The 22,626-nt window shown below is 46.7% G+C and overlaps 1 protein-coding gene across 4 annotated transcripts in view; it reads left to right on the top strand.

The window, feature by feature from the left end:
* Positions 1 to 22,626, top strand: part of SMC6 (structural maintenance of chromosomes 6) — a 141,859-nt gene that overhangs the window by 66,944 nt on the left and 52,289 nt on the right. For all 4 annotated transcript variants that reach the window (XM_056564246.1, XM_056564247.1, XM_056564243.1 and 1 more), the window contains exons 14-16: positions 10,938 to 11,116; positions 12,015 to 12,216; positions 21,746 to 21,860. In XM_056564246.1, coding sequence (XP_056420221.1) covers positions 10,938 to 11,116; positions 12,015 to 12,216; positions 21,746 to 21,860 — 496 coding nt within the window. The remainder of the gene's footprint in view (positions 1 to 10,937; positions 11,117 to 12,014; positions 12,217 to 21,745; positions 21,861 to 22,626) is intronic.

Here is a 22,626-nt window from a genome sequence, read left to right as displayed (position 1 = left end):
CTGTTAGTGGTTGGAATACCCCTTTAGTCTGCTCCTTGGGATTACCACTGCTTTCCAATTTTGAGAACTTATGAAGTTGTGTGAAATAGACATAATAATTAGTCTGTTTTTGAGTGTTTTTTTTTTTTTTTTTTCAAAGGAACTAGTGGCTCTGTAATGTTAGTGTCACTGATTTGCAGAACTGTTTGGTTGTGTGCGTCACTTCCCAGCTTCCTGAAATCTCCATCTCCTGCAGGAGACGTGCTCCATGGAGTTATAGTGAAGCCCTTCTCCTGCGGTGAAATACAAATCGTAGCTAGTCAGGGAGTGAAGTGCACAGCCTCGTGCTTCTTCCGGATCGTTCTAATGATCAGTGGGGGTCTGAACACCGAGACATCGACCAAGTGTAGTGTAGTGTTAGCATTGGGTACAGCATCTGCTAAACCTGTTTAGAGGGTGAGGGCACTAGGCACAGCCAATTGTATTGCAGACAGATATGTCATCCCCTGCTGCTGCCTGTACACAGATAATACTGGTAGTAGAAGGGGGTGACATAGCTGCGCCTGCAGTGTGTACTCGGATGTTCCCAGTGTACGCACTCTCTAAACGGGCTTATCCAATACCATACCAAATGCCTGTAAACCGGCCTGCCCAATGCTGAAGACAGAACATCCAGTACAACATTGGGTAAACCTATTTAGAGAGACAGCACCATGTGCAATGTCATCTGCTCACTGTGTATGGACTGGATGAATTTATTAATTCGGGGGGGGGGGGGGGGGCTTAAAAGGGATTGTCACACAGAAGGGACCTAACCCCATAAGGACTCATGGTTTTTCCGTTTTTTGCACTTTTGTTTTTCCCTCCTCACCTCCTTAACAAAAAAGAATAAAATCATAACCCTTTCAATTTTGCACCTACAGAATCATATGATGGCTTTTTTTTGCGCCACCAATGTAATGACATCAGTCATTTTATCAAAAAATCTATGGCAAAACCCAAAAAAGAAATCATTGTGCGACAAAATTGAAAAGCAAAAACACCATTTTGTAATTTTTGGGGTTTTCGTTTCTACGCAGTAAATTTTTTTGGTAAAAATGACACCTTATCTTTATTCTGTAGGTCCATACAATTAAAATGGTACCCTACTTATATAGGTTTGATTTTGTCGTACTTCTGGAAAAAAAGCAAAACTACATGCACGAAAATTTTAACGTTTAAAAATGTCATCTTCTGACCCCTATAACTTTATTTTTCCGAATATGGGGATGTATGAGGGCTCATTTTTTGCGCCGTGATCTCTAGTTTTTATCGGTACCATGTTTGTTTTGATCGCTTTTTATTCATTTTTCTCTATTGGCTCCATTGGGGGACACAGACCATGGGTATATGCTGCTGTCTCTAGGAGGTTCGACACTATGGCAACAAGAAAAGTCGGCTCCTCCCAGCAGGGTATACCCGCCCACAGGCACCTGAGTTAATCAGTTTTAGCTTAGTGTCTAAGGAGGTAGACACGGTCAGGAGTTCTCCCCAGACCAGGTCTCATATTTTTTATTTTCCTAATTAGGGAATGTGTTTTTTATTCCTTTTTCTTTCCTGTTTTCAGTTGGGGACTCAGGAACATAGTGTTCACTGTTTCCCCATTGCGAGAGGTGTCAGGCATCTTGGATGTACTGTTAACCCCTTCTCGCCAACGGTCAGCGCCTGGGGTTGTACCTCATGGGTCCGGGTCCCCCATCTTTCCCTGCTCGTCTCGCTTTTCAAGCCCGGCATGATGCAGGTGACCAAATGCTGACTGAAGACTTCATGACTGAAGACTCCATTAGGTAAGTTCTTCTGACTGAAGGTGAGTGTATTTCCCCCTTTTCTTGCAGGTCCTAGGATTCTTCATCCTCTGGAGACCCCTACTTCAGCCCACTCCTCTTTATGGTTATCTCCTGAATTGTGGGGAACCCTTTCAGGCAATGGGGGCTTAAAATCAGTTGTGTAGGACTGTGCAAGTCTTTTCTTCGGCGTCTATTCATTCAGACGCCGACACTACTTGGGCAGTTACTTTCATTTCGGCAGCGGAACACTGCCGACTCCTCATGCGCTCTCAGTGAACGCGGCCCATATCTCCGGCCATATCGCTCATCGCGCCGGAACACAGCCCTCCTGTCGGCAGCAGTTACTTTCATTGCGGCAGCGGAACACTGCCGACTCCTCCTGCGCTTTCAGTGAGCGCGGCCCCTATCTCCGGCCATATCGCTCACTGCGCCGGAACACAGACCTGCTTTCCTGTCGGCAGCGGCGTGCTGCCAGCGGTGTTTTTTCTTTATGGGAGCGAGGACGCCATTAGAGCCCAGCCATTTTACTTCTCTGGTCGTGGGCCCTTGTCGGGCTTTAGCCCCGCCCACTCACAGCCGCAGGAATCCTTCTCTCTCTCCTTCTCTGTATGCGGCCAGTGCCTTTCTCTACCAATCAGCGCTAAGCGTGTGCAGAGGGTTTCTGAGGGCCAATGAGTGGCGCCCTTTGGCTAGGCCGGTCTCTCTCTTTTCTCATTGGCTATGCTTTCTTCTCCCTCGCTCTCTCCCCTCAGCCGGGCAGTGCTCCTCACAGCTGCTACCTTATTGGGGACACATACACTGAGTGAGCAGTTTCTTTAAAAAAAAAAAAAAAAATTTAAATAAATAAATAAATATATAAGAATGGATGTGTCCGAGCCCAGAACTGTCCCTCCTTCTGGACAGATACCACGGGCCTGGTCACCGATTGTTCTTGCAGGGGTTAGCAACTCTACCTTACTTGGTTCTGCTAAACCCACTTGTTCCGCCTGCGCCACTGCTTCCCCTGTTATTTTTACCACTCTCCCAGTCTATATCGACTTGGCTCAGGTCTCCCGTTCTGTGGTGACAGCCTTGGAGAGGTCTGCCCTACGCCGGCCCTCCAGAGGGACCCGCTCTCCCCCTATACTAACCACTCTCGCAAGCGTCATAAAGGTGTTTCATCTGACTCGCCTCATTCCCATTCACCTGGTGAACTTGTGGGTGGAGTTTCCGATTAGATACATCGGACATGGTGCACTCATTGGTTTCGGCCATAGGAGACACCTTCCATCTAGAGGACCCAGGAACTTCGGACGTGGCTCCAGAAGTTTCCTTTCACAGAGGACAGCACAGATATGCCTGATGTGGTGTACTCATTGGTTTCGGCCATAAGAGACACATTCCAGCAAAAGGACCCAGTAACTTCGGACGTGGTTCAGAAGTTTCCTCTCATCAGGATCTTCGGACGTGGCTCCGAAAGTTTCCTTTCATAGAGGACCGCACGGATAATCCTGATGTGGTGTACTCATTGGTTTCGGCCATAAGAGACACCTTCCAACTGAAGGACCCAGGAACTTCAGACGTGGTCCAGAAGTTTCCTCTCATCCTGCCCGACCTCTTCCAGGGTTGCCTCACCTCGTTCCCATTCAACTGGAGTACTTGTGGATGAGGTTTCTGATTCGGCCTCCGTCTCAAAGGATCGCATGGATGCCTGATGTGGTGTACTCATTGGTTTCGGCCATAAGGCACACCTTCCATCTAAAGGACCCAGGAACTTCGGACGTAGCTCCAGAATTCTCCTTTCTTCGTGCCCGATCGGCACCTAAGACTTTCAGCTCTCACGCTGAATTTTACGCCCTGCTGGTATCCGCCTGGAGGCACCCTGTCAAGAAGGTTCAAGCGTGGTATCCCTTCGCCATGGACCTCATTGCTCGGTGGACCTCCTCTCCAACTGTGGATCTACTGGTCTCCCGCCTCTCTAAGGCGCTTACCTGGCTGTTTGCTGATGCGGCTGCCTTTAAGGATCCAGCGGACATGAAGGTGGAGACTTTGGCAAACCTTACCTTTGAGACAGCAGGTTCTTCCTGCTTTTGCTTCAGCCTGGGTGTCAAAGGCCCTTCCAGTATGGTCTCCCAACTCCGCCAGGGTAGTCTTCCCTCTAGAGGATTTGTTTAATCTAGCTCTCTGATGCTCCACAGCTGGAGATTTTCTGTTTTCTGCTTCCATGTGCAGCCACTGTGCTGCCTTTGCCACACGCTACCCGGTAGCCACCGTCCCTCCATATGGCTTAAAGCCTGGAATGTGGACGCCGCCTTCAGGAAGTGAGGCGACGGGCGGGGAAGAGTTCTTTATTAACTCTGGATAAGGCTCACAGAACCGCTTTCTGTCGTAAGTCCTCCTTCTGGTTCCGTGGACCTTTGGTACCATCAAGGGGTACCAACAAAGGGTCCAGCCAGGCGCTTTCACAGGAAGAGGGCTCCCTCCTTCCGGACCTATCCCGAAGGTCGGCTATCCTTTCTGGACGTTTTGCAGCCCCATCAGGCACCCGTAGGCCTTCCTCTGTCTGAAGGGTCGCCCCCACCCGCCGACCTTTCTCGGGAGGTTGGTCGCCTCTTACTTACTTTTCCGGGATGCCTGGACTACGCACATTTAGGACTCTTAGGTCAGGGATGTGGTAGTCAACGCATACAGGATCGAATTTGCTTCCCTTCCTTGGGATTGCCTTTTTCTTTCCTGGACCCTCCGGTTCCCCTCTCTAGCGAAAGCAGTTCGGGGCGCGCCCCAGCTCCTTTTTTATCCAGGGAGTAATTGTCCCGGTTTCCTTCAGGGGAATGTTTTCAAGGTTTATTTCAACCTCCTTGTGGTCCCCAAGAAAGGCGTTTCTGTTCGCCCACTCTTGGTTCTTGAGTATCTCGGCCAGCATCTTCTGCCTTCCATCCCGAATGCTGTCTCTCCGTTCGGTGCTGGCGTCCATGGTTCACGGGGAGTTTTCGTTCCTCGGTGGATGCCTGCCTCCACATTTCATTGTTTCCTTGTCTTCAACGGTAGCTCCGCTTTGCAGTTCCGGACGGTCCTTTCCTATTGTGGCACTCCATTTGGGTCTGACCACTTCTCCGCGGACCTTTCACAAAGTCCTGGCGCCTGTGATAGCCCCTTTTACGGACAACAGTTTTTTCCGTTATTCCTTACTTGGACGACCTCCTGATCACAGCTCCAGCCAGGGCCCAGATCCTTGAGAGTCTTAGTCTCAACCTCCAGACCTTGTCTCACTTCAGTTGGGTGTTCAATCGGGACAAGTCCAACTGCTCTCCTGGGGCTCCAGTTCAACGCGGCCTCTACCCACTTTCATTTCCGCCGACCAGTCGGCTGACTCTCTCTTATCAAGAGTTCGATGACTTCGGCACCCTGCTCCAGTTTCCATTCGCTTTAGCATGGATGTCCTGGATCGGTTAGTGGCGGCCATGGAGGCCGTGCCATTTGCCCAATTTCATCACCGACCTCTTCAACTGGTGATTCTCTTCTGGTGGGACAGGTCTCCATTGTCTCTCGACCGCAAGATCGTTCTCGGGCCTTGGTCCCCCGAGAAGCCCTTTTCCCCTTCAACATGTTTGGGCCTAGGGCAATTCTTTCTTTCTTGGCTTGCTTCTTGGGAAATTCCCTTTGGGGCGGATTTCAGGTTTCGGCATCTCAGCGATCTTCATTCCGGATGTTTCTGGGATGTGGTCTTTCTCAGACGGTCCTCAGCCATCCAAGGCAAGTCGTCCCTACATCCGGAGGTGTTTGCAGTGACCTGCAACCTCTGGGGCGGTCCATGCGTGGACCTCTGCACGTTCCGCCACAACCAAACCGTTCCCTTCTATTGGTCGGGCTTTGCCCTTCCTTATCTGTTTTCTGCCCTTCCTCTCCTTTTGGGGTCCTGAGGCATCTCACAGTTGAGGGCGTTCCCGCCATTCTCGTGGCCCAGACTGGCCTGGAGGGCGTGGTACGTCGTCATGGTCAGGCTCCTGAACGACTTACCGTTGTGCCTTCCCTATCGTCCAGTGATATGTAGGGGAGAAAAAAGAAACATGCGGCGCTAATAGTGTCGGTTATCCGTGGATAAAGGATGGTAGATAGACAGGTAGGTAAGAGCCTGCTCACCTTTGTAGGTTGCACAAAATTCTGGCGCAACGCTGATAGAGAGCCTTGAGCAGGTGTCTTTTCTGTAGGTGTGCCAGGAGCAGCTGGCCGTTGGTCCCGTCAGAGACGGTTGGTAGCAATATAGTACCGTGTTCGGGAGGTAGGAATCTAGACAAGGGTCTCCTATTCTTCCCGCAGGTAACAATTTCGGTGCTGCAGTGCTACACCGACGGAGTGGAATTAGCAGTCGGAGAAGGTGCTGAGGTTTATGATCACTTTTTATTATATAGTCATAAAAAGGATCAGGTATGGACAACACGTTTCGGAGGGGCTCCCTCCTTCGTCAGGTCCGCTTGTAAATGGTAAAGCTGACCTGACGAAGGAGGGAGCCCCTCCGAAACGCGTTGTCCATACCTTATCCTTTTTATGACTATATAATAAAAAGTGATCATAAACCTCAGCACCTTCTCCGACTGCTAATTACACTCCGCCGGTGTAGCGCTGCATCGCCGAAATTGTTACCTGCGAGAAGAATAGGAGACCCTTGCCGGGATTCCTACCTCCCGAACACGCTATTATGTTCCCTATCGTCCAGACTCCTGTATCAGGTCTCCTGGGCCAGGTCTGCTTTTGACGGCGTGGCGGTTGAGGCAGCACAAGCTGCCCTTCCTTATCGGTCTCCTTTTTTCCCTTGGGACTTGCACTGGGTCTTTGATGCCCTGCAAGGCCCCCCTTTTGAACCTCTCAGGGACATTTCTCTTCGCCTCCTTCCCCGGAAGAGCTGGCAGCTCTCTCCTGCAATTCTCCCTTCCTGGTTGTATACCAGGACAAGTTGTTTTGTTTTCCGTCCAGGTCCGTCCTTCGTACCTGATATGGTTTTGACTTTTTCATCTCAATGAGGACATCGTCCTTCCGTCCTTTTTGTCCGGCCCCTTCTCATCCCTGGAAGCGTTTGTTCCACAACCTGTTGTGGTCGTTGGACAAGACAACCATTTTGGGAACTTACCGCTGCAAGGGGAAGATCCACCCTTCAGGGTTTTGGCTCATTCCATCCGTTTTTCGGGGCATCCTGGGCCTCCGCTACGTGGCTTCGGCCTTGCAGTTCTGTGAGGCGTCCATGTGGTTGTCTTTGCACACTTTCTCAAGGTGCTACCAGATTCATGCCCTCGCATCAGCTGATGCTACTCTGGGCCGTAAGACGTTGCAGGCGGTGATGGTCCAACCGTCCACCTGTCTGATTCCTTACCCACCCAAGGGACGGCTTTGGTACGTCCCATGGTCTGTGTCCCCCAATGGAACCGATAGAGAAAAGGAGATTTTTATGCTTACCGTAAAATCTCTTTCTCGAAGGATTCATTGGGGGACACAGCTCCCACCCTGTTCTGGTGTTTCTATTTCAGTCATCTGTCCGAGGGTGTGTTCAGTTACCTTTTCTTCTGGTAGCTCGGACAGTTTTTTCTCTGGACCTGTCGGTCTTCTCCTATTGCTCTGGGACTAAAACTGATTACCTCAGGTGCCTGTGGGCGGGTATACCCTGCTGGGAGGAGCTGACTTTTCTTGTTGCCATAGTGTCGAACCTCCTAGAGACAGCAGCATATACCCATGGTCTGTGTCCCCCAATGGATCCTTCGAGAAAGAGATTTTACGGTAAGCATAAAAATCTCCTTTTTTATGGTATAAAAAGTGACCAAAAATACGCTATTTTGGATTTGGAATTTTTTTACACGTACACCATTAACCGTGCGGTTTCATGAACTATATATTTTTATAGTTCGGACATTTACGTACGCGACGATACCACATGTTTTATATATTTTTTTTTACCTTGGAAAAAGGTGGGTGATTCAAACTTTTTTTTATTAGGGAATTTGTTAAATCATCTTTATTAACTTTTCTTTCCACTTTCTATTGCAATGTTATAGCCCCCATAGAGGACTATACCATGCATTACACTGATTGCTCAGACTTGAGCAATCGACCGCTGATAACACTGATCAATGCAATGCTATGGCATAGCATTGCTCAGTGTTATCAGCGGTCGATTGCTCAAGTCTGGATCTCAGGCTTGGAGCAATCAATCACCGATCGGGCGCCGAGGAGGAAGGTAGGGACCCTCCTCGTGTGTCCTCAGCTGATCGGGATGACGTGGTTTCACTGCGGTGGTCCCGATCAACCCGACTGAGCTGTTGGGATGTATTATTTTACATTTTAGACTAGTGTTGCTCGCGAATATTCGCAATTCGAATTTTATTCACGAATATCGCATATTCGCGAATTTGCGAATATAGCACTATATATTCGTAATTACGAATATTCGGTGTGTTTATTTTTACAGTACACATCACAGTGATCACCCCTCTCTGCTTCCAGCTTGTGTCGTGTAAAGAAGGCTCTAATACTACTGTGTGAGACTGGCATACGCATTTTTCGTATATGCGAAAATTAGCATATGCAAATTTTCGCGTATGTGAATTTCCGCATATGCTAATTTTATATGCTGATTTTTGCATATGCAAATTTTCGCATATGCGAAAATAAAATGCGAATTTAGCGAATATATGACAAATATTCGTCCATATATTCGCGAAATATCGCAAATTCGAATATGGCCTCTGCCGCTCAACACTATTTTAGACGTGGCGATCAACTTTGATCGCCACATCTAAGGGGCTAATACCGGACATCACCGCGATCAGTGATGTCCGTTATTAGCCCCAGGTCCCGGCTACTGTCAGCAGGGACCGCCCCAATATCGCGGGGCCAGCGCGTGACCCCACATTATATTGCGGGCGCAGGGCATACTTAAGGTGTTAACTAACAGAATACACTAAAGAATTTACTGTATTATGTAAATAAGCAATACAAAATATGGTTACATTTAAAAACTGGAAAATGTTATTCTGTAATTAAGTCTGTTCCCTTGCAAAGAACACCCAAGAATATTGTCTCCACCAATCACTGATATATAGATAAATATTAGCTAGCTCTAGACTACCAAATCAGGAATAACAATAGCTAAATTTTAAACCTTTTATTACAAAAAATTCTATTACAGAATAACGTACACAAATCCCCATAAAAACAGTAGATATCAATTAATTCACAAAGTGCAATAGTAATAGGGACAATTCCCCCGTAATACATGCCTCACCCGACGCGTTTCCCCGTAATTCAATGAAAGAACATACGGTTCATCAGGGGTATACAAGCAATTAAAGTCATCGCTTTAGGACAAAAATGCACATACACATAATAAGTACATATAGGGGGACATGTATCAAAGATTTTACCCCTGTTTTGTGTGTATTTTTTTGCGCAAGCCATTTTTTTGCGCAATTTTTTTGCGCACGTTTTGGTAGAGCATGTCCTCCAGATGTGGCTGAATCAGGGTACCTTGGAGTGACATCTATAGTACACATGGATTTATTAACTGCGTACTTTTTTTTTTTACACCAAAAGTTTTGCCGCAAGAGCTGTTTTTTTTGCGCAAATATAAGCCATCTTGGACTTAACGTAGCAAGATGCTCTAAATCATCCATTCTATTTTCCAAAGAGTGGATTGAGGAGAGGACTATATTTACCCGCAATTTATGAAGCTCATTGCGCTTGATTGATAAATTTAGCGCTTCTGCACATAATTTAGAATTCGGGAAAAGGGGTAAAATGCTTCTACCATACACAAACAATGATACATGTCCCCCATAGAACATATACATAGTAATGCACAGAAAAGGCTCGGCTCTGCTAGTTATCGATGAGAACTGCCGTGACGTGTTTTCTAACCTAGAAAAGGAAACAAAGAAACAAACAGCAAAAAGCAAGCAACAAACAAAGCACATAAATATAGCTACAGACAAAACATATAGCAAATATGCATGACATAAAGAGCATATAGGCAGAGGAAATATAGATAAAGGAATTCAGATGATATAATGTGTATAATAGACAATACAGAAATGTGAACCCATAATCACAACATCCCATGTACAAACTCTAGATACCTTCATTATTATTCCAAAATATTCATGAACAAGTATGTCCCTTTAGATAGCCGACCTCACAGATATATAGAGGATAAACTATACAACATAAGAAAGTAGGGAAAAAAGGAAAGAGAACTTAGTGATAGATGAAATCATCATCAATCACTGTATCAAATTGTATAGGTGTACAAATATATGTAAGAAGTTGCCTTCCAGCTAGAAGCATACCTCAAGACAATATGTTCTCCAGAGATGTCGCTGTTGTAGTATAATTATACATAGATATGGGTAGAGCTATCCAGCTAAGAGCCAAAACTGGGGAACAGGACTATCACTGTAAAATAATGATATAAATACCATATAATAACCCACAACCAAATAACCAGTGAAATGATATTGTAATAGATTGGCACTTAATTAGTTGTACAAAAATGCCCGAGAAGCAAAAGACACTTCAAATACTCTATCACTCCTCCTTGGTTAAGAATTCCACCATCTAGGCCTTATATCCAAGAGTCAGAGATAATCCTCTATACAGGAAAATGTATATGCATAAATGATATAAGGGACAATGAATATTATGTCATATGCAAGCAGATAGTGAAACTTACTTAGCATAGACAGAATATTGTCTCCATGATTTAGGTTATGGCCCGTGAGGGTGCAGTAACTAGGGGGTTTAAAGGTTTGTCTGAATTTAGATGAAAGGTTTCTATTCCACAAACATTGCCTCTCTTGTCCTCAACCTGTGTCTGGTATTTGCAGTTTGGCCCTAATCATTTGACTGTCAATGTAATACCAGACACAGTCCATGGACCAGTGTTTCCCAACCAGGGTGCCTCCTGCCATTGCAAAACCACAACTCCCAGCATGCCTGGACAGCCTTTGGCTGTCCTGGCATGCTGGGAGTTGTAGTTTTGCAACAGCTGGAGGCACCCTGGTTGGGAAACACTGGTCCATGGACATTGTCCTTTAAACATTGTCCTTTAATATGGTGATAATTCTCTGACTATATGACTGAGCATGTATTTCTGTCTCTTGCACTCAATAGTAATGCTGAGCGTGATCAGAAACAGAAAGTGGATGCTCTTAAGCGACAGATAAAAGAGTTACATGATAGCAAGACGGACAGATTGAGAAGATTTGGACAGCACATACCCACCTTGCTTGCCGAAATTGATGAAGCTTACAGGCAGAGACGTTTCAGGGAGAAGCCCATTGGACCGTTAGGTTTGTGGTTTGTTCTTTAAAGGGGTATTCCAGGACAAAACTTTTTATTTATATCAACTGGCTCCTGAAAGTTAAACAGATTTGTAAATTACTTCTATTAAAAAAAAAATCTTAATCCTTCCAGCAGTTATCAGCTGCTGAAGTTGAGTTGTTCTTTTCTGTTTGGCAACAGTGCTCTCTGCTGACATCTCTGCTTGTCTCAGGAACTGCCCGAAGTATTAGAGGTTTGCTATGGAGATATGCTCCTACTCTGGACAGTTCCTGAGACAAGAAGAGGTGTCAGCAGAGAGCACTGTGGTCAGACAGAAGAACAACTCAACTTCAGCAGCTGATATCTACTGGAAGGATTAAAGGGGTATTCCAGGAAAAAAACTTTCTCTTTTATTTTATATATATATATATATATATATATATATATATATATATATGCGTATCAACTGGCTCCAGAAAGTTAAACAGATTTGTAAATTACTTCTATTAAAAAATCTTATTCCTATCAATAATTATCAGCTGCTGAAGTTGAGTTGCTCTTTTCTGTCTGGCAATATTGCTCTCTGCTGACATCTCTGCCTGTCTCGGGAACGACACAGAGTTGAAGAGGTTTGCTATGGGGATTTGCTTCTACTCTGGACAGTTCCCGAGACACGTGTCATCAGAGAGCACTTAGACAGAAAAGAACAACTCAACTTCATCAGCTCATAAGTACTGAAAGGATTAAGATTTTTAACAGAAGTAATTTACAAATCTGTTTAACTTTCTGGAGCCAGTTGATATAAAAAACAGTTTTTTCATTGATAACCCCTTTTAATCTACAGATAATCCATCACTGTTGTAGTGTGTACTGCTGTGGTACAATGAGTAAGCTTATTGCAATTTTTTCCCCCTTTATGTATCTTAGGGGCCTGCATACGTTTAAAAGACCCAGAGATGGCACTTGCAGTGGAAAGTTGTCTGAAGTCTCTGGTCCTTGCCTTCTGCTGCGACAACCATCAGGATGAAAGGACGTTGCAGAGCCTCATGGTCAAAGTCTTCCCGCACGGTCAGAGGCCACAGATCATTGTCACTCAATTTCGCAATGAAATGTATAACGTTTCACGAAGGTGAGTAGGGCAATTCAGACAAACTATAATTACTGAAAAGCTAATAGTGAGATAGCTATATATCTTAAAGGGGTACTCCGGTGGAATTTTTTTTTTTTTTTTTTTTTTTTTTTTTTTTAAAATCAACTGATGCCAGAAAGTTAAACATATTTTTAAATTGCTTCTATTTAAAAATCTTAATCCTTCCAGTACTTAACAGCTGCTGTATACTACAGAGGAAGTTCTATTCTTTAGAATTTCCTTTCTGTCTAACCACAGTGCTCTCTGCTGACACCTCTGTCCATGTCAGGAACTGTCCAGAGCAGGATAGGTTTGCTATGGGGATTTGCTCTTGCTCTTGACAGTTCCTGACATGGACAGAGGTGTCAGCAGAGAGCACTGTGGTCAGACAGAAAATAAATACAAAAAGATATGAACTTCCTCTGTATAATACTGCAACTGATAAGTACTGAAAGGATTAAGATTTGTAAATAGAAGTATTTTACAAATCTGTTTAACTTTCTGGCACAAGTTGATTTGAAAAAAAAAAAAGTTTTCCACTGGATTACCCCTTTACAGGGGTTATCCATGAGTAGAAAAACAGAGCTACTTTCTTTCAAAAACCGCTCCCTGTGATGTGAACCCAGCCTAATACACACAGTGATGTCACAGTACAGGGATAATATACACAGTGATGTCACAGTACAGGGATAATATACACAGTGATGTCACAGTACAGGGATAATATACACAGTGATGTCACAGTACAGGGATAATATACACAGTGATGTCACAGTACAGGGATAATATACACAGTGATGTCACAGTACAGGGATAATATACACAGTGATGTCACAGTACAGGGATAATATACAGTGATGTCACAGTACAGGGATAATATACAGTGATGTCCCAGTACAGGGATAATATACACAGTGATGTCACAGTACAGGGATAATATACAGTGATGTCACAGTACAGGGATAATATACACAGTGATGTCACAGTACAGAGATAATCTACACAGTAATGTCACAGTACAGAGATAATGCACACAGTAATGTCACAGTCCAGCAATAATGCACACAGTGATGTCACGTTATATGTCAGAAGAAATTAATAAGTGTTCCAAAAATAAAGTATTACCGATAAAACTACAGATCATTGAGCAAAAATGGACTTTCATACAGCCCTGTATATGGAAAAACAAGAAAGTAATAGAAGGTCAGATTTGGGTGAATTTAAACATATATACTGATTTTGTCTGCAAAGTTTGAATTAAAAAAAAATTAGCTAAATTGCGGTTTTCTTTTCGATTTCTCCCCAGTTATATTTTTATTGCTACGCTATATATTTTAATGTTACATGAAAGGTGTCACTACAAAGTAAAATTTGTCCTGTTTGGGTGGAAAAATTAAAGAGTTATTCCTTTTAGAAGGGGAAAATGCAAAAATGGAAATTGGCATGTGTCCTTAAGGGGTAAATATTTGGATACAGATCTTAAATCAACTCAAATGGCCCCTCCACACACTGCCCTATATACTACTCCCTATACCCCCTAAATACAGCTATATACTGCTCCCCTCGCTATATACTGCCAGGGCTGGTGTAGACTTAGTATGGCAAAATTGTAAGTGGTGCCCCAAAACCCAAACAATTGTGCATTTTTGGTCACATCATATACCATAAAAAAAAATATATAAAAAGTGATATAAAAGTCCCTTCAAAACAAAAATGGTACCGATAATAGACAGATCACGACCCAAAAAATTACTCACATATAGCCCTGTATACAGAAAAAAGGGCTATAATTTTAAAAGGGCTATAAAAAAATTTTTTGTACTCACCGTAAAATATCTTTCTCGTAGCCTTCATTGGGGGACACCTAACTGATAGGGTATATGCTCTTGCCACTAGGAGGCGTTGACACTAGGAAAAAGAAAAGTCGGCTCCTCCCTGGCAGGATATACCCGCCCACCTGCAATGAGGTAACCAGTTTTGTCACAAAGCAGTAGGGGAGAAGCCAACGAGGAAAAACGTCCGAAGGACCCTAGAAAGGAATCCCGGAAACAACCCAAGAACCGGAAAAAGAAGAAATGGGTGGGTGCGGTGTCCCCCAATGAAGGCTACGAGAAAGAGATTTTACGGTGAGTACAAAAAAAAAAATCTCCTTTTCTCGTTCGCACTTCATTGGGGGACACTTAACTGATGGGACGTACCAAAGCAGTCCCCTAGGGTGGGAAAAAAACAACCAACAGCGAAAAGGAGACAGTCCCAAGACTGAACTCGCATGTCCGCAAGGTCTATGGACAAGTCCCCAGGACGGAGACACACTAGGCCCAGAACAATGAGTTTCTGTAAGATCTCCCATCCAAGGAGAAGGACCAGAACACCAAGGGAAAGGTCTGTCCTCTGTAGAGACCCAAGGCACCTGGGTCAATAGAGAGACAAGAAACCACAGGAAAAAGGGAACCAGATGCCCGTGAACAGACTCTCCTGTGAAAAAACTTCCAGAAAGAAGGGAAGGAGAGCAGAACCGGAACACCGCTCCGACCAATGGATCACTGAGGAGTCGGGGGATGGCCGCTACAAATGTCCAAGAACTGAAACAGCATCAAGGCTCAAGGAATCGTAGAGCCGCCTGAAAAGAAGGCACACCGCAGATCGCAGGGCAGAGTCCAAATGGAGGAGAACCAAGAAGAGCCTAGCTTGGACTCCCAGGGTCCGGCCATAGGAAGGATTACCCCAGAAGACCTGGAGTCAATGCAGTACGACTGACCCAGACAACAAAGGTAAGAAGGACATACAGAGCACTAGGCCGTGATAGTGGACAGAAAGCACACAAGCCTAGACTGTAAAATCCACCGTTGAATATATCTTAGCAAAAACCAAATAGTCCCTCCAGGAGGGAAAAAACAAGGGTGGTCGAGACGACAACTGAAGTAGAGACCTACGACAGCACCCTGATCCCCCCCACCCCAAGTGAAGAGGGGAGCGGCAAGCACGCTAGGCGTAGAAGGAGCAGGGAAATGCAAATACTGGGTGGAGGAAGCCCCCCGGCTCCAGCGGCAACCCTCGCCGCCTGGAGGAGCCACTGTGCGATCCAAGAGGGATCGGAGCCCCACACTCCGAAGCTGGGCAAAAAAAAAAAAAAATACAAGACCTGTGGAGGGTCAATCTAGATAGTGACGAGGAGGCACCCGAGTCACCCGGACAGAAACCGTGGAAAAGAACACCCGGAAGTACAGGGAGGGGCTGAACCGACAGGTGCCCCAGCAGGCTCCATGTCAGAACAGAGGAGCTCAACCACCCCAGAACTGCTGATAGAACAGCACAGGAAGCCCCTGGGCGCACTACCAAGCAAAGAAGGTGGCTCTACACCTACGAAGCGGTCCTAGCATATGTAGGAACACAGACATAAGGACCCTCATGACAACCACGGCGGACCAAGACTGCAGACACTGTGAAAGCATCCACAGGACCAGCAGGAAAGGAGTTATGCACACAGCAGACCAAGAGAGCAACTTAAAGGCCAAAACTTTTTTTTATATATCAACTGGCTCCGGAAAGTTAAACAGATTTGTAAATTACTTCCATTAAAAAATCTTAATCCTTCCAATAGTTACTAGCTTCTGAAGTTGAGTTGTTTTTTTCTGTCTAACTGCTCAGTGATGATGTCACGTCCCGGGAGCTGTGCAGTTTCTATGGGGATATTCTCTCATCATGCACAGCTCCCGGGACGTGACATCATCATTGAGCAGTTAGACAGAAAACTTCAGAAGCTAATAACTATTGGAAGGATTAAGATTTTTTAATAGAAGTAATTTACAAATCTGTTTAATTTTCCAGAGCCAGTTGACATATATAAAAAAGTTTTTGCCTGGAATACCCCTTTTAAGAAAGGAGAACAAGGCAACGCTGCTGTTGCTGTGAAAGGCCCCGGAATACACGGACACAAAAAACCCCACCCAGTCTCCTAATGGTGCTAGACACCAAGGCTGCAGACGCAGATTTAGGAGAGGAAGAATGGATGTGGAGCAGGAAAAGAGGCCGACACGGTGAGACCGACAGGAAGAAGGGAATTAAGAACCCACATGCACACACTCTGCGGGACTGCACCTGGGAGAGGGACACCGGACTACAGCTGCAGTGGCAGTGGGAGGTGACCAGGTGGATTGGAACACCAAGCAGACATAGTCTGGCCATAGGGCAAAAAAGACCGTGGCCGCAGCTGGTCCCGCACACGACGTCGCACAGTGGGTAGAGATACCGGCCCGTAGACAGAGTAGCAGGCGTACATAAAGGGACCTGCCAAGCAGGCCTACCAGTAACCAGTATGTGGTGCGGTGTATAAGGCACGTGGGGCAAATCCGAGAGACTCCCACGAGAACTTCCAAGGCAGTGGTGAACTACCGTCCACGGGTCGACAATGCATGGTAGATGACCCAAAGCAGCAGTCTGGCCGAGCAAGGAACCCCCCCCCCACCTGACCGTAGGGAAGGGGAACAGCCAGACCGTAGATAACTGCGCACCTACGACAAAAGTGGAAAGACGGGGAGGCCAAGAAACCCCGCCCCTTGGAGAGAGAGGGAGAAGCAGAGAAACAGAGTAACGTATCTCTGACATCCCGCATAGTGTCTGTGGGACACGCCGGGTCAGTTCCACGCATACCACGCACAACCGTGCACCACTGGGCGCAAAAAAACATCTGCCGAGAGATAGCCCGCAGAAGAAAAATGCAGACAACTGTCAGGCCTACCGGTATGAGTCCCTAGGGGACAGCGAGTCATCCCAGCGGGAACCCCAGCCTCAGATGCATCAGACGTGTGATGTATGACAGGTGGTGCAAGCAACCACACAGACCACCGGCTGGCGCACAGGCATGGACCAGGGCAGATAATGGAACACTTCGTCGGACGCCACCCACAATAGTGAGGTATGGAAACTGCAGAGGCAACAGCCGGTTGATGTAGGACAGGCGGTGTAGACCACCAAGCAGACGAATGTCTGGCTTACTGGTAAGGGTCCAAGACAACGATGCATGCCATCGACACCTCACCAGCAATGAGGTACCAGAACTCAAGCTGCAGATACAGAAGCCGTTTGAAGTCTGACAGACGGTGTAGGCAACCCTGCAGATCACTATCTGGCTAGCTGGCATGGATGCAGAGAAGACAACTAAGCATACCACCGGCACTTCACTGAGCAGTGAGGGACCGGAACCGCAGATGCAGATACATCAGCCATCTGATGTATGACAGGCGGCGTAAGCAACCACGCAGACCACGGTCAGGCTTACTGACAGGGACACACCGACTACAACTATTCATCCCATCAGTAGCTTACTCAGAAGAGAGGGACTGGAACACCAGCCGCAGACACATCAGCCGTGTGATGTATGACAGGTGGTGTAGTCAACTATGCAGACCATTGTCTGGCCTACTGGCATGGATCCACGGAAGACAACCATACACTCCAACAGTAGTTAAAGTTTACCCACAAGACTGAAACACTCTGTCCCACCCCAGGACTCAAACCCATGGTGGTCTCTCATTCCACTGTGCTGCCGAGACAGTCCTGCTTATCTTACTGTTATTCATGCCGTGAGATCCCCATAGACCACAATGGGCCTATTGGTTCAGATGCAGCAGCCGAGAATCGTGTGACCGGCGACCATGCAGACTACTGTCTGGCTAAGTGGAAGGGGTCCGTAGAAGTCTCCGTAACGAGCCTGAGGTCCTTAAGATACATCGGTTCAGACCTCCACATACTGTGTCACCACAGACACCTCAGCCATAACACGTGTGACAAATGGAAAAACATGCAGACTACTGTCTGGCTTACCGGTATGGGAGCTGAGGACACATCGGGTCAGATCTCCATATACCGCACCCAGCAGTGGGGTATCAGAACTGCCGCCACAGACACCTATCCGTGAGACATGTGATAAATGACAGAGGAAACCATGCAGACCACTGTCCGGCTTACTGGTATGGGTCCTGAAGGCACACCGGTCAGTTCTCCATATACCGCACCAAGCAGTGGGGTATCGGAACTGTAACGACGTATACATGAGCGGTGATACGTGTGACAAACGGCAGAGGAAACCATGCAGACCACTGTCTGGCTTACTGGTATGGGTCCTGAAGGCACAACGGACAGTTCCCCATATACTGCACCCAGCAGTGGGGTATCGGAACCGCAGCAACAGATGCATCAGCCGAGAGACGTGCGCCAAACGGCAGAGGAAACCATGCAGACCATTGTCTGGCATACTGGTACATACCACACCCAGCAGTGGGGTATCGGAACTGTAGTAACAGATACATCAGCCGAGAGACATGGGGCAGGCGGCAGAGGAAAACCGTGCAGACCACTGTCCGGCCTACAGATATGGGTCCAGAGCAGACAGCGAATCACTCCATCGAACACCACGCACATTAGAGAGGTACCAGAAGGCCAGCCGCAGGTACTCCAGCGGTTAGAGAACCCAGGGCTGTAAGCATTAAACTTAAGGCAAATACAGTGCAATGCAAAGAATGGCCACAAGAGGGTGCCAAAGTACACCAAATGGCCTAAAAAGCTGCATTTTTTTTTCTTTTCTTTTTTAAACTTATGTAAGATTGCCATCCTCTGGGAGAGGGGGGGGGGGGGAGGGGTGGTAGAGCTAAGCCCACTCCCCCACTGTGGTGGGAAATATAGACCCCCACTTTACTGCTGTAAGGACGGGGACATGTACCAGTCCCCGTCCAGCAACACACCCGCCCAAGGTTGCAGGAGCGGACGAGACCCGCTCTGAAGAGGGGGGCTGAGCAAAGCTCCGAGTCCCCGTCCGGGAGCGGGGTCCCGCTCTGAAGAAAGACGGGGTGGAGCTAAGCTCCGAGTCCCCGTCTGGGACCTGGGTCCTGTTCCGAGTCCCCGTCCCTCCGGCGTTAGAGTAGTTGATCGCGACGCTGGCTGTATCCCCAACCGGCAGTAACACTCCCCGCAGCGCGTATGGAGAGCTCGCTTTGGGGAGGAGAAGGGCTGGGCTAAGCCCAGTCAGGAGAGGAAAAGAATCTCTCTCCCCAGTCGGCGCTCTGAAGGCAGTGCCGGCAGAGAGCCTCCCCACAGCTGAAACCTCAGGTTCCTGCTCTGAACTCGGGGAGAAGGGGGGCGGAGTTAGCTGCCTCCATTATGGCTCCCCCCGCCGGCCAGCACCGCGACGGAGCTCGAGCCATGACTGTGGAGGAATGATTAAGGGGAGCTGCCACAAAAACCGGCGGCTGCCCAGGATAGGGGCAGGTGACACTAACAGTAAGAGCCCTGACCCCATTTAACATCGGGCCCATGACCCCATAAACCGCCCCTACAAGATTCAGGAATAAACCTTTAACTCCCATGCAGGGAGGGGAACATACTCACCCGACCATCTTTACATACTCCCCTATCTTCACATACTCACGTAGAGACGTCTTCAGCCAGCATTTTAGTCACCTGCACATGTCATGCTGCTACAGCCCAAGACGAGCAGGGAAAATAGGGGGACCTGGACCCACGGTGCAACCCCAGGCGCTGGCCGTTGGCGGGAAGGGGTTAACGGTGCATTGGAATCTTCGTCAATGTCCCGTGCCCCTTAGCCGCACATGGGGGAACAGGTAGCGCCATGCTCCTGAACCCCCACCTGAAAAAGGGAAACAAAAAGGAGTAAAGAATCTGACGAAACAGCCCTTACTAGAAAATAATAAAAAGACCAGGTCTGGAGAGCACCCGACCTGTGTGTCCACCTCCTAACTGACACTAGATAAATCTGATTGCCTCACTGCAGGTGGGCGGGTATATCCTGCCAGGGAGGAACCGACTTTTCTTTTTCCTAGTGTCAGCGCCTCCTAGTGGCAAGAGCATATACCCATCAGTTAGGTGTCCCCCAATGAAGAGCGAACGAGAAATAAAAATGTTATAGGGATTTTAATATACAATGTGTGTGGCAGGGAGGCAGAGGTAAAAAAATGTATATTGAAGAGAAGGTTCGGAAATGTCTGGAGAGCTGAGGGGGGAGGAACGTACACAAAATCATCCACGGTGCATGGAATTCCATCACAGTGGCCCAAGGGTGAATTGGGGGGGGGGGGGGGGGGGGGCTGTGATAAGGCTTGGGCCTTGTTAGTTTAGTGACAGATACAGCACTGCATCATATACAGAAAAAAACTGTACATTTGCTATCACATATCAGGTGTGTATATACATGATGCAGTACACCCACACAACACTCTATACACAAAATGCATGTAGAGACAAGATGTATACACATTACATCTACACACTACATATAAATATACTCACTTCTATTGAAAGCTGTCTGGGTGCAGGGAATACTACAGCAGCATGTGCTTCCTGTGCCTGAAGAGTATTTCACCCATCAGCCAACAGTGCGATCATACCGGGGCAGGGGGAGGAGGGGGAAGGGGAGGGGGGTTGTTAAAGGAGCCTCTCCCTGCCAGCAATATGTCCCCAATTATTCTTCTCTTTATGCAGTGGTCCGTTGTCCATTCCCTCCGGCACTGCAAAAGCTGCGCCTGAGAGAAAATGAAACCAGAACCAATCCCATTCATTTGAATGGGACCGTTCACAATCATAGGTTGTCTCCGTTTAGATGCCGGATGATTGGACTTGCCGGACCTGCACAGACAGGGGAACGCATCTTGCTGTGTTCCCCCGTCCGTGCCGCATACCTGTCAAACGGCTTCAGATATCGGACCCTATGTTTTTCTATGGAGCGCCGGAGGCATCGCCAGACAGAACTGAAAGCATATTGCATGCATCGGCTTTTTCCTCCGGCACTCCATCTCGAGGACTGGTACAATGAATACTACACAACCAGGGTGCCTCCTGCTGTTGCAAAACTACAACTCCCTGCAGCTCCCAGCAGGCATGCTGGGAGTTCTAGTGCTGGAGGCAACCTGTCTAATGCTAATCACCCTAGTTTGAGCAATTACATTTTTTTTTTTTTCAGGTTTTGTACCACTAGACCACTAGGATTGACTACGCCTACCTTTCCCCACAGCTTTATTTTCAAGGTAGGCATAGTCAATCCCGGTGGACTAGTTGTACAAAAAAATTCTCCTGAGGGATGTCCTCGCAGACCTTGAAAAAAATTTATAAAACTGTAATTGCTCAAACTGATAGTTTTGACTGATGTCACTTTATGCCCTTTGTGAGCATCAGTCGTGCCATCAGTTGTGAACAGTTAAAATAAAAAATCAGCCTGACACAACTGACATATGTAAACCTAGGCTAACATTGTATATGCTGCTCTATAGGCTTTATACAGCCCAAAGAGCTATAGGAAGAAATTCATATTATTGCAGTCTGCCAGTCTTTACACAAAATCATGTTTTTTTTGCCATGAATTTACCGTGATTTTGTGCAAAACGTGGCAGAATGCAATAATATGCCTGTCCATAGGGCATTTCAGGAAGCCCCCATAGATCCCTGTGTGTGTACGTCCCTCTGTATATTTGTATATAGATAAGGTACCTGTAGCTCATGTATGTTTTTTTTTTCTTTTAAGAGAAGTGATTCATCCAAAATATCCAACAGTATTGACCTCTTTGGAATTTGATAACCCTAATGTTGCCAACTGCTTGATTGATATGAGAGGAATTGAGACGGTGCTGCTAATAAAGGTTGGTATCTGAATTCTGTACATTATGCATTGATAATAGGATCAGTCTCTCCATGCCCAATCTGAAGAACTGCTAAATTTTATGTAGATTTGAGCTGTGAAATGTTATTTAACTTCCTTCCCACATGGAGCATGCATTTATGTATAAGGCTTTGCAAATGTAAAGATGTTTGTGCAGAACTCATGACGGGAAGGAGAGGAGGGAACTGTGAGGAGGGAGGAGAGGAGCTCCTCATGCTCCAGGGGAAACTCCCCCAGCCTCTCAGAGAAATTCAGCAAGACTCATCACAGCAATAAATAGATCAAAATATACTGCTCAAAAAAATAAAGGGAACAAACACTAAGATAACACATCCTAGATCTGAATGAATGAACTAATCATAGGAAATACTTTTGTCTTTACATAGTTGAATGTGCTGACAACAAAATCACACAGAAATGATCAATGTAAATCATATCCAGACATCCATGGGTTGATAAATTTGGAGTCACACTCAAAATCAAAGTGGAAAACCACACTACAGGCTGATCCAACTTTGATGTAATGTCCTTAAAACAAGTCAAAATGAGGCTCAGTAGTGTGTGTGGCATCCACGTGGCCGTATGACCTCCCTACAATGCCTGGGCATGCTCCTGATGAGGTGGCGGATGGTCTCCTGAGAGATGTCCTCGCAGACCTGGACTAAAGCATCCCCCAACTCCTGGACAGTTTGTGGTGCAACGTGGTGTTGGTGGATGGAGCGAGACATGATGTCCCAGATGTGCTC

The sequence above is a fragment of the Hyla sarda genome, chromosome 3, assembly GCF_029499605.1.
Source record: "Hyla sarda isolate aHylSar1 chromosome 3, aHylSar1.hap1, whole genome shotgun sequence".
Lineage (NCBI taxonomy): Eukaryota > Metazoa > Chordata > Amphibia > Anura > Hylidae > Hyla > Hyla sarda.
This window is presented reverse-complemented; position numbering and strand designations above follow the sequence as displayed.